This window comes from Sinocyclocheilus grahami, unplaced genomic scaffold (assembly GCF_001515645.1).
Source record: "Sinocyclocheilus grahami isolate Dianchi unplaced genomic scaffold, SAMN03320097.WGS_v1.1 scaffold133.1, whole genome shotgun sequence".
In the NCBI taxonomy this organism is placed as follows: Eukaryota; Metazoa; Chordata; class Actinopteri; order Cypriniformes; family Cyprinidae; genus Sinocyclocheilus; species Sinocyclocheilus grahami.
The window spans coordinates 1,028,738-1,045,399 of NW_015505312.1; the positions used below are offsets into that span (position 1 = coordinate 1,028,738).

General features: G+C 38.8%; 2 protein-coding genes across 4 annotated transcripts in view; both read right to left on the reverse strand.

The window, feature by feature from the left end:
- Positions 1-8,084, reverse strand: part of LOC107590849 (cadherin EGF LAG seven-pass G-type receptor 1-like) — a 46,621-nt gene extending 38,537 nt beyond the window's left edge. The window contains exon 1 of the mRNA XM_016279770.1: positions 4,470-8,084. Within this exon, the coding sequence (XP_016135256.1) occupies positions 4,470-7,953 (3,484 nt within the window). The 5' untranslated portion in view covers positions 7,954-8,084. The remainder of the gene's footprint in view (positions 1-4,469) is intronic.
- A 1,004-nt stretch (positions 8,085-9,088) lies between these two features.
- LOC107590816 (E3 ubiquitin-protein ligase Hakai) lies at positions 9,089-16,330 on the reverse strand. Of its 3 annotated transcripts, none has more exons than XM_016279731.1 (6): positions 15,895-15,951; positions 15,420-15,578; positions 14,590-14,690; positions 13,322-13,405; positions 13,161-13,234; positions 9,089-10,365 (listed from the first exon to the last, which is right to left on the reverse strand). In XM_016279731.1, the coding sequence occupies exons 1-6, from the start codon at positions 15,941-15,943 to the stop codon at positions 9,411-9,413; spliced, it is 1,422 nt and encodes a 473-aa protein (XP_016135217.1). In that variant the 5' UTR covers positions 15,944-15,951; the 3' UTR covers positions 9,089-9,410. The 3 variants fall into 3 exon arrangements, with proteins under 3 accessions (XP_016135217.1, XP_016135216.1, XP_016135218.1); XM_016279730.1 differs by having other exon boundaries at positions 9,090-10,380; XM_016279732.1 differs by lacking the exon at positions 15,895-15,951 and adding an exon at positions 16,260-16,330 and having other exon boundaries at positions 9,091-10,380.
- Positions 16,331-16,662: the final 332 nt, after the last annotated feature.

The window sequence follows — 16,662 nt, forward strand, 5'->3', positions numbered from 1 at the left end:
AAAAATCTGCTTCAAGCAAGTGATGGGATCGAGAATGCTGTTTTACTGTCACGCAGGAACACCAGTCACAACACACTGTGCATGAATGACAAGTTGTGCAGTCGTTATTCTGATCCACGTCTGATCTCTGCTCTTTCACCAAACAGACACCAAGTGAGTGCAAAAAGCTCTCTTCTTTCAGCAGTGTCCTTCATTTAAGGTCTCGACACACAAACAGCTTTGTCTTCACTGACAGAAATCTGCATGTGGACAATGCCTCCCTCCTCCTCGAATTTAAGAAGCCCCCACATTTCACCCCCTACCCTGCTTCTCACCCCACTTCACAAAAGGGGCCCCAGCTTGGCGCAAAACGTTGGCGCAAAACCCTTAAGAGCTCCACAATGCTCTCCCCTTCTCCATGGCAACAACAATGGAGAGCCAGAGCTTTTCAAAACTCTTTTTCCCAGACTTCCTTCAGAGGACGTCCATGAGGAGACCCTATAGGATGGTTCGGATCCATTACCAGAGGATTTAGAAGGCGGTCAGCTTGCTTAATGCAAGTTAGCCAGTTGAAAGGACCAGCATATGTTGTGATTTGGTTGCTGGTCCCCACTAGGCTTCTTAACTACCTTAACCAGCATGATTTTCTTGGACCTTCTGGTCTAGCAATCACCAAAACAGGCACAAAACCAGCAAGGAAATTAATGCTGGTCTATGTCAGCATTAAAAGTGACCTGATAGCTTGATCTCTGCTTTTCTCTGAAAGGTTCACAGATTCCCTGCATGGTTTAGATGCTTTGAAACGCTGATACGAGATAAAGATTCCATACATGATGATTTAGAACGTGCCGCAATAAGGATAAAGACATATGCGCTGCCATTAACTGGACAAATGTGTGCGCCACACGCTTTGCATCAGCTGCTGCGTGAGATTTCACTTAGACGAAGAGGGGATGGATGAAATACATCAAAGGTTCAAAAGATAAAGATGAAAAGATCAAAGATTATGAGAGGTGCCCTACCTTTAAAATAAAACTGTAGATAAAAAGTATGGCTGAAGAATTAACCACAGATGGTCTCTTCCTGGCAGCTCACTCTCTCAAATTAGATATCGAATTATCACTCAAAATCCAGAAGCGCTCTAGATAAGGCTGAAGAAGTTATCTTTACAAACTGTTGTGAATGGAATGCACCCCTGGCATTCAGTCAAGTTTATTGAGTGAACGTAAAATGATGCAAAATAACTAGCACTAGAGATGAGACTTTATGCTGGGAAAGAGAAGAACCACCGAGTCAACATGAATGTAGATGTTACTTCATATTCTATAAGTGTAAAAACTTACAGTGTGCTTACATAAAACTGCATTTATATTAATGCAGTAGAAAATGTATGGACTAAAAGGTATGTCCTTAGATATGTCCAATAAGCACAATGCATCATGTGTATCGATTTCTTTTTCAGTATTAAAAAAATTAATGGTAATAGTTGGCTGAAACTTTAAAAACTTTTTGAAACTCAGGGAGCTTAACATGACAATGTTTAAAAAAAATTTTTTTGGCACTTTTAATAAAGTGTCAATTCCTTCCAATTCAGCCTCAGATATCAAAAGGAACTGACAAATGGCCAAATTGGAATTGTGGAGGGAAATTTTCTTTCTTTACAAATATTGGTGCATATTCAGCTTTTGTTGTTGTTGTTGTATGTAACTCTGCAAGTGGTCCTGCATTTAAAATTGTACAATAATTCTATATAATTAATCTGAATCATTTAAATAGATATATTTCTAATAAAACATGTAATTGATTTAATCTAAAAAAATATTTATATTTATATTTATTAAATGCAAAATTATCTTTAAAAATGTTTTTAAAATGTATATGCTAAAAGAGAAAAATGGTCAATTAAAAAAGGTATGCATCTATACCTTAGTAAAAAAGTAATACATTTAAAATACATTTATTTCATAGCAAGTATAGTTCAAATCTATTAACATATTTACTGACATGTCGCTCGAGACTTACTAATATGAAAATTATAATTAAATTTTATTTGGAGTACTACTTGTGTGCAAGACACTTTTCTTAATATTAAGCCTTAAATGTGTTTTAATGTCACTATTGATGAGGATTTAAATGCAAGATATTTAAAGTGTATCTAAAGTATATTTGCAATAGCTCCACTTTAGCACAATCAAATATAATTCAGTATATCTTTATTTGGACCTTAGCACTATTTCCGCACAATTTAAAGGGGTAGTTCAGCCAAAAATTTTAATTCTGTCATTAATTACTCACCCTCATTTTGTTCCAAACCCGTAAGACCTCCGATCATCTTCGGAATGCAAATTAAGATATTTTTGATGGAATCTGAGAGCTCTCTGACCCTCCCATAGGCAGCAAGTGTCCTTACACAATCAAGGTCCAGAAACGCAGCAAGGAGTTCGGTAAAATAATCCATGTGACATCAGGGGTTCAACCGTCATTTTACGAAGCTACGAGAATACTTTGTGCGCAAAAGAAAAAAAAAACTTTATTTAACAATTCGTCTCCTCCGCGTCACTATTTTGGAGAGTATCCACTGAACGTAAATTGTGTATACTGTTTTGTGTCAGCTGCGCCACGTGGATACGTTGTTTTCGTTCAAATCAAAGAAAACATATCCACGTGGCGCAGCATGACATAAATGTATTTCAAATACATTTAAGTATATTTATTTTCACTATGGTATATATAGAAATGTTTGTGTTCTCCCTCTATTGTCATCGTGTACTAGAAAGTTATTTGTCTGCCCACTAAGCAGCGACACATGGCATTTCTGAGAATCAAATTAAGTAACTGTGTCACTGGAACCACATGATAAAGGGTCATCTTTGCTATCTGGCTGATCCTGATCCTCTGTAAGCTGTGACAACCATTAAACAAAAGTAATCAAAACAACACAAAACAAACTCTAGCTGTACCCAGCCTACGTAGGAGTTTTAAAGGCTCTTCAATGAATCCCCTGTATTTTCTTGTCAAATGTGACATCTTATACAAGACAAACAAGTTTTATCACTGTGAATCTATGAAAAGCTATCACTCCATGGACATCAGTTCTAATCCTGATATCACGTGATATCTTGTTGTGACATGTAACGTGGTTTTCAATTTATGGATGGATTTCAGGTTTTTTTTTTCCTTTCATTTTTTACTTAAATTAACCAAGGGACATGTTATAGCTCGGGGATGCCAAATGTGAATAAAGACTAACTTGAAATCATAAGTCAAGTCGAAACCTCCTTTGACACATGATCAGTCACTGTCTAATAGGCAGGACAGTCTGTAAGCTTTGGCTCCTGGGAAAATGTACATGAAACAAACCACCTGACAGGTAAGAATGACATTTGATTTCTCCGAGTTTGAAAGGGAGAAGGGCTGACTAACTTTTATTCATGTTTGTGCATGATAGTAGTTAGTGCGAATATGTTCTAGAACATATGGATCTGAGGAATGTGGGGGGAGATCAACAACAGTTAATATGAAAATCGTTGGAGAGAAGCAATTTAGACAAAATTACATCTTACTATAAAACCACAGTCACTACACTGGGGTAGAGGAGACTATGAAAATTTTAAAAATGTCTAACAGTTTAAAACGTCACATCATTCATTGTGAGATTTAAAGTCAAATAGGTAATGATAGTAGTTAGTGCGAATATGTTCTAGAACATATGGATCTGAGGAATGTGGGGGGAGATCAACAACAGTTAATATGAAAATCGTTGGAGAGAAGCAATTTAGACAAAATTACATCTTACTATAAAACCACAGTCACTACACTGGGGTAGAGGAGACTATGAAAATTTTAAAAATGTCTAACAGTTTAAAACGTCACATCATTCATTGTGAGATTTAAAGTCAAATAGGTAGATATAAAATCACATTGGTATATATAAGGTCACATTATTTAATAAAAGTTACAATTGGAAGAAATAAAATTGTAATTATGAGGCATTGTGGCAATTACTTTTTTGAGGTGTAAACAGGCTTTAAAAACATCTTATATTCACTGAATAATATATTGCAGACAAGAATGTATAAATTGATGGCCACTTCAGAATTGCTGCAAATAAATAAGCTTAAGCATGATAATAGTTGCCATGGATATGCTCACTAGGGAGTGCCAACAAATATTGTTGAGCATGAACAGAGACACAGTAAAGATATAAAAATAATTTAGGGATTCAGGGACTGAGAACCCGCCTGAAGAGAAGAACATACCAGACAGCACAGGAGGAGGTAGATCACTATCACTAAGAGCATCAAAGAAAACCAATTAATACAGTGTGAAAAGAATAAAGCGTGCATAAATCCACTTCTACTATAGCAAGGCAACCCGCAAAGCAGATATTGGAAATCACTCAACTACTGCACACAACCTTTGGCCAAATAATGGACTGCTTTTTAAAAGAAAAACTGTGGCCAAATAATGTGGTATCATGTGAGTCTCACCTGAAACCGTCACCCTCATTGTAGCCTCAAGCGGCCTGTTGTTATCCAAGTCCTTGCTCAGCTTTAGCTCCCCAGTGTGTTGATTGAGAATCAGCAGGTTGAGCTCATTTCCCTCAACAAATGTGTAGAGGAGCTTGTCGGACACATCTGGATCACGAGCAGGCACCTTCCCAATAACTCCTGTGGGAAAGCTGCTGGACTTATTGGTGATGTAGTTGTTGAAAATGATCTCAAAATCCTGTAGAACTGGGACGTTGTCATTGACATCTACTAGGAGGACATGTACAGTGGCCCGGCTGACAAGTGGGGCTGAAGTGGCCTGGACCACTATTATATACTCCATCTTGGTCTCAAAGTCTAGGTCAGTAAGGGCGATTAGATCTCCGCTAAAGATGTCGAGCTGGAAGACTTCAGGAATATTGCCCTCTACAATCTGGTAGAGGATCTGGGCATTGGTACCTTCATCTGGGTCTGTGGCACTTACGCGGGCAAGAGTGGATCCTACTGCACTGTTTTCCTCCACGTAAAAGTACAATTCGTCCTTCTCAAACACAGGGGCATTGTCATTTATGTCCAGCACGGACACATGAATGTCCACAGCTGCTTTGAGAGGGGGCACTCCTTTGTCCACCGCAAACGCCTTGAGGCTATACAATGCAACATTTTCCCTGTCTAGCTTGCGGGCCGTTCTGATGATCCCAGAATAAGGCTCAATAAAAAAGTCCCCCTCACCATCATCTCCTCCCTGAAAGGTGTAGCTGAGTCGACCGTTAGATCCAGAGTCTCTGTCTGAAGCGGATACCTGGAGTACACTTGTGTATACTGGTGCATCCTCAAATACTGTTCCCTGGTAGATGTCCCGGAGGAACTGGGGTGCATTGTCGTTGGCATCAAGAACAATGATCTCTACATAGGTTGTGTCTGATTTCTGGGGGATTCCGTTGTCTCGGGCAATGATGGCTAGCGTGTAGGAGGCCTGATCTTCATAGTCGATCTCAATTTGAGTCGTGATGGCACCAGTGTCAGGATCAATTTTGAACTGTGGCACATTGTCCCCCATTACATAAGTGATGCGGGCGTTTTCACCAGTGTCTTCATCAGTGGCACTGATGACCACGACGGTGGAGCCTACAGGTCGATCCTCGCTCACTAAAACCTGGTAGTTGGCACTTTGAAATACTGGTCGATGGGTGTTGGCATCAGTCACATTAATGAAGACTTGAGCTGTGTCGTGGCGCGTACCATCTGAGGCAGTGATTGTTAAAAGATACTGCCGTTCTTGCTTGTAGTCCAGAGGTAGCGCTAAAGTAATAAGTCCCCCTCCGCTCTGGCTGGTAATAGCAAACCTGTTCCGAGTGTTCCCACTAGATATTTGGTATGTGACCACGCTGTTTACATCCCTGTCTACAGCAGTGACTATAAGCACACTGGTGCCCACAACTGCATCCTCGTTGACTTTTAGGTTATACAAGTGCTGTGTGAAGGTTGGGACATTGTCATTTACATCTAGTATAGTGACACTTACACTAGCTGAAGATGACATTGTAGGAACCCCGTGGTCTCTGGCCTCAACACCAAAATTGTAAAACTCTGTAGTCTCCCTGTCCAGCTCAGCACTAACCATAATCCATCCAGTGTTGTTATTGATAATGAATGGAAAACTAGGTGATGTATCGGTCAGCTTGTATTCCAAATGAGCATTGTCACCTGAATCAGCATCGATAGCTTGGATGTGTAACACAGAGTAACCTACAGGAACATTTTCTAAAACCGAGGCTTGAAAAGGCGTGCTGACAAACATGGGTGCATTATCGTTGACATCTAACACTTGGATTGCAACCATACCTGTGCCATTAATAAGAGGCGGCCGTCCTCCATCTTGAGCTTTCACTCTGAGTGTGTACTCTCTTATCATCTCATAATCTAAAGGGCTGATAACATCAATGACTCCCGTAGGGGAGTGTATGTAAAACTGTCCCTTTATATTCCCATTGATGATGCTGTAATGCACTTTCGCATTATTTCCAGCATCTTTATCCGTAGCCTTCACCACAGCCACTTGAGAGTTCACAGCTATGTTTTCAGGAACTTGAACTACATATCGCTTCTCGCTAAACTGAGGGTAGTTATCATTCTCATCCTCTATAAAAATGTGCACCGTGGCTGTGGCGGTTCGTGGCCCGGGCTCTCTGCCCTGGTCGTTAGCTTCAACAAAAAGCCTATACTGTGTTTTGACTTCTCTGTCTGGTCTGACTCTGGCTTTGACCAACCCATTTCTTGGATCAATTTCAAAGTAAGCCTTCACCTCATCATCATTCACAATCTTATAAATCATATTGGCATTAGAGGGCGCATCTCCATCTGTAGCCCTAATAGTCATCACCTCAAAGCCTACTTCAACATTTTCTCGAATACTAACCCTATACTCATTCTGTTCGAAAACCGGCGCGTGGTCGTTAGTATCACTGACTGTAATAGTGAGGTACGCGATAGCTGATCTTTTCGGGGTTCCTCTATCAGTGGCAGTAACTTTAAACACATGAGTGTCTTTAACTTCCCTGTCTAGAGGCTGTAGAGTAGTTATACCTCCCGTCTCAGGGTTAATTTGAAATAAATTGTTAGAGCGGCTGTCAAAAAGAGCTTCCATATCGTATTCGATAACACCGGCGTCTCCGTCATCGGCGTCGAACGCTTTGAGGGTAATGACTCGCGTTCCTGAGGGCTCGTTCTCTGGCACCGATACATGGTAGTTTGGGAGCTGAAACTGAGGAGCGGAGTTCACGTTTCTTTTTTGACGTTTAGCCCACGGGTCTAATTCACTGCCAGTGTGTTCTCTGCTTAAGTGTAACTTAACATTTACAAATAAAGAGCTATTTAGTGAGTTAGGCATTAAACAAAGCAAATTTGCCTCATCTCGCTGCTTATGAGGTAAACAGAGGTTCGCGCCTGTGAGGGAAATAACACGCCGCTGGTCTTTCTCTACGCACCGACCGCGAAACATTTGGGAATTCCGCATGGATACAGGCAAATGTTCGTAAATGTTTATAGGTAAGGAGTCCAAAGAAAAACATGTCTCATACCCAGTCAACAGATACATGTAGGCATCTGGATTAAGATTTTTTCTTTTGTATTTGATGAAGCAGTTCTGACCATGCACGAATGTATTGAAATGAAGCAGTATGAAGTTTTCTGAAAGCAGTGATTTAATCCGCAAATACAGTGGCACGGGATTTCTCGGTAAACGAGTGCAGCCAACTTTGCGCGCGACAGATAGCAGCCCATCACTTCTCCCGATCTTCACGAAGTGTCGTAAAGACTTATCTGTTAGACTTCTGTCGATTCTGTACGTCCATTCTGGTCCGATTGATACATTTGCCAGTGTTGCACCAGGCTGGAGGGACCCTGATAGATGCAAATCCACGCATCCAAACGGTGGGAGATGAATAAGTAATCCAAAGCACATCCATATCACTGGTAATTCCATGGCTCACGCGCATCTTATTCGGAAAATTATTCCAAACGATCCAGAACGTCTACAGTCCGCAAAATTCCAACCATTCCTGTAACGTGGAAGTGCACATTGGGTCAAGGCATGTTTCTGTGTGCTGAGCAGCAGGGACCAGAGAGCTGCACTGATAAGTTTTAATGAGTAAAACGGCTCTTCTCCCTCCCCTCCCACAACAATTTGCATGGACCTACTCATGCATTGTGATTTTGAAATAGGCTATCCAATGAGCTCAACCGAAAAGCTTTCATTCTTGGCTATCAAAGAACATTTTTTACATTTAAATGTAAAATTAAACATGTTATCAATCCACTTTTTCACGTTGTGAATTCTTCTTTACATTTTCCTTTAATGTAAAGGTTTGTAATGTATTTCTAAAGACTGACTCAAGAAAAAAAGTTTTTAAAAAGTTGGCCTGGAATACAAATTTTCTGTCCATTATTAAAAAAATTTACAATTCTCTCAGCATAACCAATAACATGTGCTCTGAACACATTTCTTCACATACTGCTGAATTTTGATGAAAACTGACTTAAGCCTGAAATACACTACACAACTTTTAAAAGCAGATTTTTAAAAAGACATTATACACTTGCCAAATAGAGAAAAATTGTACATCATACTCTAAATGACTGAGGATCACATGATAACAGACTTTCAGATCATTCTGAACACAACAAACTCATGCAGAAACACGTGTCTCATTACCAGGAGATGCATGACTAATGAAAACAAAATGTGTTATTAAAATCAGCTCAAAATAATGTTTGATATCTTCATGGATGAAATCAAAGCCTGAAACTAAAATAAAAGATCAGATTTTGCGACCATCATACACTACACGATTTTCTGTGAAATCTGTCAACTCAAATCTGCGGACTGGCTCCGACTTTCAGCAAATAGCATGTACTCCTCCAGACTGTAAAAGTTATGTAATGTATTCCAGCCTTCATAAACACAAATTATAATTATTCAAGGGATAGTTCACCAAAAAATGAAAACTCTTCCCAAATACCTCCCGCATATCTTAGTTGGCATTTCATGGTTTGAAATGACATAAGGGTGAGTAAATGACAGAATTAAATTTTTTGGGGTGAATTATCCCTTTAACTTTGTGCCCAGAAGTAATGAATGTCAAACCAAAAATCTAAACAGAATTCAGGTTTCATTTATTGCAGTTGTTGGATACAACATTATGTAAATGTTTCAAACAAAACTGTTAAATTCTTCCAACCAAAAAAAAATAATTGTTTCCCCCACTCAACTATTCATTATTCCATGGAACCTCCCTGAATGAGGGACATTAGTACAAAAATGCCCACAATGGGTATCATCATATTGTAAGTTATCAGTGAAAACAAACAGCCCAGGCAGCTTAGTGTTGTTTCTGACTAGATATGGTCAAACTGTCTGATAGAGCCGACAAAGCCAGGATACTACTGGTAATACGGTCTATATCGTGACTGGTCGGGGTGGTGAGGCCCTGGCATCTGTCCCTGTGGTGGCGGCCCCTGCATACGGGGTGGATGGGGGCCACGAGGATTGGGCCACATCCCCGGGCTCATGGCGCTTGGTTGGGTGAAAGGTGGGCTAAGAGTGCCTTGGTCCTGTGGCATTGAGTTTGGGTTGTAGTGATGCGCACTGACTGGGGGAATGGGACCAGGTGGAGGGTGATTCATGTAGGGTGGCAACTGGCTGATGATGTGTCCGGGTGGAGGTGGCGTTGACATGGGAGGTGCTTGGTTGTAAACCATGTGAGGTGTAGCTGAGCCCTGCGGCGGGTGCTGCATGGGGATGCTGAGAGGGGGCGGTGGGGGCGGCGGAGGCCCGTAATGTGGTTGTTGTGGTGGAGGCATGATATGGTGTGGGTGGGACACCACTGGTTGGCTGGAGTAATCACCAGGGTGATGGTGTGGAGGCGGGCCGGGAGGGGTCTGTGGGTGTGGCTCACGGGGGGAGGGGCCTGAGCTCCCAGAGTCATCATGAATGGGCACTGTGATGAGGTTGCTATGCTTACGTGTAGTCAATGTAGCGATTCGGAAGGTCTCTTGGGGGAGGGGCCGTGGGGAGGGTCCCAGATCGGAGGGCGAGGCTGGAAGTGGATGGTTGTAGGTATCATGGCCTTGCAGAGGGGGAGGAATGAGAGGGTGTGTTTTAGCCAGGTGAGGAGGTGGCGGAAACCGGAAGCGGTCTGGTGGGTCGGAGGCCAGGGTCGGGTGTGGCGGATCCAGGCGAGAGGATCCAGTCTTGCTGGCCCTCATGTGGCGATGGTTGATGTGGGCCTGCAGGTCTCGCTGTGAGAGGTAGGTGCGTTTGCAGCCTTGCACGATACTGCACATGAAGAGGGAGCCACGCTGGCACTGCTCAATGCGCTGGACTGGGTCTGAGCAGCTGTAGAGGGACAGACTAAACTTAAGATTTAGTATGGGAAGTGGACTTAGATACACATATTACTTATAATATTACATATTATGATTTCCATTTAGATCTGGAGATATTTACATCAAGAATGAAGAAAAAAACCTGCAATTCACATTGCTCTCTAAAAGATTAGAAACACCCTAGGCAAAGTTTTTGGACAGTATCAGCATAAATTCACATAATTTATTGGCATAAATATATCATAGTAACGTCTACCTAAGCAATTATCATTTAATTTTCTTTTTGATTATATAATAATGGCAGTATATACAGGTCATATTGAGACTGTGATGCCTGATTACTGGAGAAATTTAGGTACAGGTTTACTTGATGGACATTTAAGGTTAGTACACAACAGACTATTTAAACACAGCTTGCTATAATGTTTTAATATTTTTTTGGTTTCCATAAGAATCTCCAGATTTACACTTAAATTTTTCCTCTTTGTTATAGTTGAAAAGTCTCTGAAGATCGCAAATAAATTCATAATTAACAGAAGGCAAAAAACCTATTACAGACAGAACAAAATTTCGGATTTATTGGTATCTGACTCAAATCGGTTTTGTTGTTTGAAGTCCAAACAGCAAACAAAAGCACAATAACAGTAACACACTGATTAAAATTCTAGCTAATGTGAGCCAATTATTTTTATTTAATGGCTAATAACTGACACATGAACAATTTTTTAATTCTATAATATTTTGTATAGATAAAAAAAAAAAAACTTTATTTAAAACTAAAATCAATCTTTTTAAATGCTACAAGTCTATTTAGGCATCACAACATTATAATGTGTTTGAGATTTGGTAAATACTAAATTTAGCAGCGTTATTAATTTACTATAAATACTAAACAATAAAAATGAGAAATTATTATTATTTTAACTGAGCATTATGTGATACAGATACACATCAACCAATTAAAACAGCTTAGAAATGCTATAGTTTTTTTTTTTGTATGTTCTCAGTTAAATAACAAAACAAAAAATAGCCATCACAAAAAAAGATTTATGCCGATATTGTCGAAAATCCCATTATGACCAAAAATTATTTAATACTAAAACAAATCCGGAAAAATCTGAAAAATTGTATATATCATGATATCTCTTCTGGAAAGTCAACCTAAAAATGTTTTATAATTATGATGTTATAAAATACAAAAATATAAAACTACATAATTTGCCTATTTTTGGTAATCTAGTGAGTTAAAAAATGATTTCATTAAACATAGTTTACATTTAATTATTTTTTATGTGAAAATTAATGGTCGCAAAACCTAAATAAACTATTTTCAATATCAACTAACACCTAAAACAAACATTCTAATAAAAGATGATTTATGATATTATGATAATAAAGATGTTCTAATTAAATAAAGCTTGCTGAATGAGTATCGTTTTCATATCAAAATCCACTCTATGGATTTTTTTCACATCATCTGTCCACTCTATGTATAGAAATAGGTACTCTTAATAGCACAACAACCCTGGATATTTAAAGGGGTCATATGATGCGATTTCAATTTTTCCTTTCTCTTTGGAGTGTTACAAGCTCTTGGTGCATAAAGAAGATCTGTAAAGTTGCAAAGACTAAAGTCTCAAAACCAAAGTGATATTCTTTATAAAAGTTAAGAGTTAACCACGCCTACCTAAAACGGTTCGTTCTAACACACCCCCACATATCTACGTCACAATCTGGGAAGATTGGCATAACGCCACCCAAATGTTCACGCAAAGAAAGAAGACGTAACTTTTATTCTCGCTGTAGTATTGTTGACACTGCCGCCATGTCGTGAAGACGCTGTGTGCTTCGTTGTGAAAGCGAAACTACTTTGTTTGGTCTTCCAAAAGAGGACGATATCTGCTTCATCATGCCTGGAGCTGATCTGTGCTGGTCGCTGAGGGAATACATCAACTTTCACCGTGGACAAAGCGGAGTCCAGCCCGCCTCAGCTCACTCTATCCCGGCCTCAGCGCACGCTAAGCCGGGGCTTCCCCTCACGCTAGGCCGCTGTGTTTTTCATTGCCACTGATGAATCAAACGCGAGTTTTGGGCAGTAGAGTAGCACTTGTTGTTTGTCATTTCTCCGATCACAAATGCAGACAGAGTTTTGTGTTTACGCGGCAAGATGCAATGCAACGCAACGCGTAAAAAGACAGTATAAGTCATTATAATCAGTAATTGTGTTCCCACTGGATGCAACAAATGCCTCGTTTATAATGGGTTTTAATGTTTATGTCTCGTCGCTCCGGCCGGACACAGCATCAACAGTATGTGAGGGGCGTAACATTTCCGTCTCACGCTTGAGGTATTCAGCCAATCACAACGCACCTCGCTTTTTCAGACCGATGAGCTTTGTAAAAATCGACACGTTTCAAAAAGGCGGGGCATAGAGCAGAAACAATAATGTACAGTATGTGGAAAATACTGTGTTTTTTTTTTACTTTAAACCGCATAAACACATTTCATTACACCAAATACACAAAATAATGTTCTTTTTAGCAGCATCATATGACCCCTTTAAGACAAGTGTGTACATCTCAACCACATCCTCTTATTCTAACACCTACAGACGTTACCAAGGAAACGGAACATAGTAAAATTTTCAGATTTGCTTGCATCTCATCCCACTGACAACATTTACAGAAATTTACAAAACACTACCTTCACTCAAACTTTACAGTATATATCCGGAATGGACACTGTTTTTCACTTATAACTCAAAACAAGATACAATCCACTTAAACTGTTGTTGGAGAAACTCACCCAGGGCACATCTTATCACATTTCTTCTCGTAGTGCACTGCACAGTCATAGCAGAAAACATGCTTACAGGGAATCTGAAGGAAGCAACATTTTTTTTTTTTTTCAATGAAAGATCTCCAGCAGTATAAAGAATGTTTTAGTGACTTCAACCTCCTTCTTACCATTCGCCCATAGATCTTTATGGGCAGACCACACTTGTCACAAAAATGAACTGGAATGTCATCTTTAACTCCTATCAAGTTGAGCTGAGAAAAATAAGCAGATATCCCTCATTTCAAATATGCTATTAATTATTAAAATATTGTATTAAATATTTGCATTATTAGAAAAATACTTTAAAGCTGCAGTCCGTAACTTTTTTTGGTTAAAAATGATCCGAAATCAATATTTGAGCAAGTACATAACCAGCCAGTGTTCAAAACTATCGCCTTACTTTAGCCCGATTCATAACGGTTATCTTATAATAATGTTTTCTAATTTGAGTGGTACGGGTAGGTTTTCGCTGGAAATTCGAGCATGGCACTATGCCATTACGTCACGTCTGTAAACATAAAGAAGTTGTCCCGGCTAGTAGGCTATCGCATGTGAGGATCCTGCAGGTGGACGATCGTTTATAGCCTTTTCTCACAGCAGACAGAATAATTAAATGTATCATTTTGATGGCGGACTGTAATCCATAAAGGATTATGTGTTTATGAAACACATGTGAATGAAATTAAATTATATTCCAGTTATAAATGTGCTTCTGATTACAGATAGCCTGGGATTACAAAGATTTGTATTTTAAAGAGAACCAGTTCGAAGGGAGCATAATTAGCTTTTTGGGTTAAAATAATTTCTTAATATGAAATTTTATATGAGTATGACAATTAGATTAGACTGTACAGAAATTGCAATCTACACGCTAATACACACTATACTCATAGTCACCAATGCTGATATTGTTAACATTAATCATTTGAGAATAACGTGTAACAATAATAATAATGTGAACGGTTTGATGTGATATGAGCTAACCGATCTTTAGATTTAATCACCATTGGTAGCGAGATTTATGGTAATGCTTTCTTCCTCAGTCGGTCAGAACAAACGTGTCAGACTTGTTACTTACCTGTTCAGATGACAATATACGGTGAAAATTCTTATTTGGGTCATATTCCAAGACGTAGGCTAGAATCTGTGATTGCGAAGTACAGTAAATATCCACACCGGTGCAGTGACTGACTGCCACACTTACTCTTCAGAACATTAGATTCATCCACGCTGGAGACGTGCCGAAGCACAAACCACGCAAGCTAGATAATTCCGCACACAGCTGCAATTCCAGGTTTTCAAACAGAGATGGCGACAAAGAGGCAAAATTTACAGACTGCAGCTTTAAAAAAATATAATCTAATTTGTTGTAATTAATTGATGATAAATGTGTAACCTTATAATCCCAGAAGATTGGTTGAGGGAATCTGCGCTGGTTTCCATAAGCATCTCCAGATTTACACTCAAATCTTTCCTCTTGGTTATAGCTGAACGGCTCTGGAGATCACAAAAAAGTTCATAAAGAAAGACAAATAATACATGGCAAAAAAAATAAAAAATTACAAATGAATCAGCACTACAGTTTTATTAATTTAATGTGATTTATTGGCATATCTGACTCAAATCCACTTAGTTATTAGCACAGGGATGTGCTAATATTAAAATTCTGACTGATGCTATTGGCTGATAATTATTTTCACGCTATGGCTAATTAACTACCAAATGACCAATATTCAGATTCTATACTATTTTGTATAAATAAATTTAAAAACAAAACACTAAAAACTAAAATCAATCATTTCAAATGCTACAATCTACAAACGTACTTCTCAAAACATTATAATGTACTGTATAAAAAAATGAATATTATTTTGCAAAATATTGGCGTTTTTGAATATTAACTGTGAATGTTAAATGACAGTTATTGTAATCTGAATGTAAAATAACAGAACATGCACAAATAAACTTTATATCAGCTGACACTAATAAATTTAAGCTGTCATGATGTAAATATACCGGATATTTTCTCACTTGGAATCTGGCAGACAGTCCTGGGCTGCGTTTCCCAAAAGCATCGTAAGCCTAAATTGATCGTAACTCCATTGGTTTCAAAGGGTCTACGATGTACTTAAGCTTACGATGCTTTTGGGAAACGCAGCCAAGAAAACACATTAGATTTACGTGTAAGAGGGAACGAGATGAAAACACATTCTTTTGCACACCAACCTTCTTCGTTTTTTGAGGGCAGTCTGGTGTTGGGACGCTGAGGTCGGGTGGGCAGCTTGCCTCTTTCCGTCTGTTTCGACAGTAACTTGATTGGGATCTGTCTGCGAACATCAAGACCTCCAAGGGATCCCGAACCATCAGTTCCTTGAAGGTCATTGTCTGGAAAAGCAAACAGATAACATCATTAATAAGTAATCTACATTAACAAGCACCATATTAAGTTACTGATACATTATGGATACACAATTCAGTACTACATTACACAATATTATCTAGGATATGAAAAATGAAATCCATTATTTAAAACAGGCAATATAGTACTGCTACAGACATGAGCGATTAGCATAAAGTAATTTATGAAATTAAGGAACACATAATAATCTAAGTGAGACCTGTGCTATTAAGCAGTGATCAAAATGTGCTTAATAAAAAGTGGAGAAGCAAACATTACTAAACTAAGAGTAACTTAACGTACATAGGAAATGCAGAGTTGTAGTCTTATCCAAAACGCATATACAATACATTACATAGTAACCAATGAGTAATACAGTTTAAATAGATTTTTGGGGGGTTCTAATGTGAATGTTTTCTGCGTTTATTTGAATCTGGCACTTGCTGGACGCGCGCTCCTCTGACGTTATTTGGTCATGTCAGCGGCTAGCTGGATGCATCCAATTTTACTGCGTTTACTGCGAGCACACACAAACGTGTAAATGACAGCAAGGGCTCGCGGCTTTACTGGTTTACCGGCCAGCCGGTTACCTTTCACACGTAAACATTTTGTGATTTTATACCGAAAGGCTGCAGTAAAACACTTCGTTACATTAGCTTGTAGCTCACCATTTTGGTCCATGACTTGACGCTGTACATCCTGCGATGAACTGATGGGCGTGGCTTCGTGTGGTTTATAGTTCAACGTTGCGCACAATTTACGCATATGATGTCTTCCGTCATGTCTGTTTTGTAATGTGCCAAGTTTTTTTTTATTTCACCTATGTAATCACCAAAAGTCGTGAAAAAGCGAAACCACACACAGAATTTAACAAAATGATTAATAAATAATGCAGACAAACCAAAACACATATTTAATATCATAAATAAAACATTTTAATATCAAAGTATAACGTTAATTATATATATTTTTCAACTTACAATGACATTTGAAAAAAACACACAGACAAAAAACACAACAAAAATAAACATTTACTATATCAAAATTAAAATGAATAAAATATTATATTTT

Coding starts and splice junctions, on each gene's coding strand:
- LOC107590816 (XM_016279730.1), bottom strand. CDS start 15,943: ATGTATTGTATATGCGTTTTGGATAAGACTACAACTCTGCATTTCCTA. Junction 15,579..15,894: donor TACAACTCTGCATTTCCTAT/GTACGTTAAGTT, acceptor TTGCTTTTCCAG/ACAATGACCTTCAAGGAACT. Junction 10,381..13,160: donor TGTGATAAGATGTGCCCTGG/GTGAGTTTCTCC, acceptor TCTTAAGTTTAG/TCTGTCCCTCTACAGCTGCT.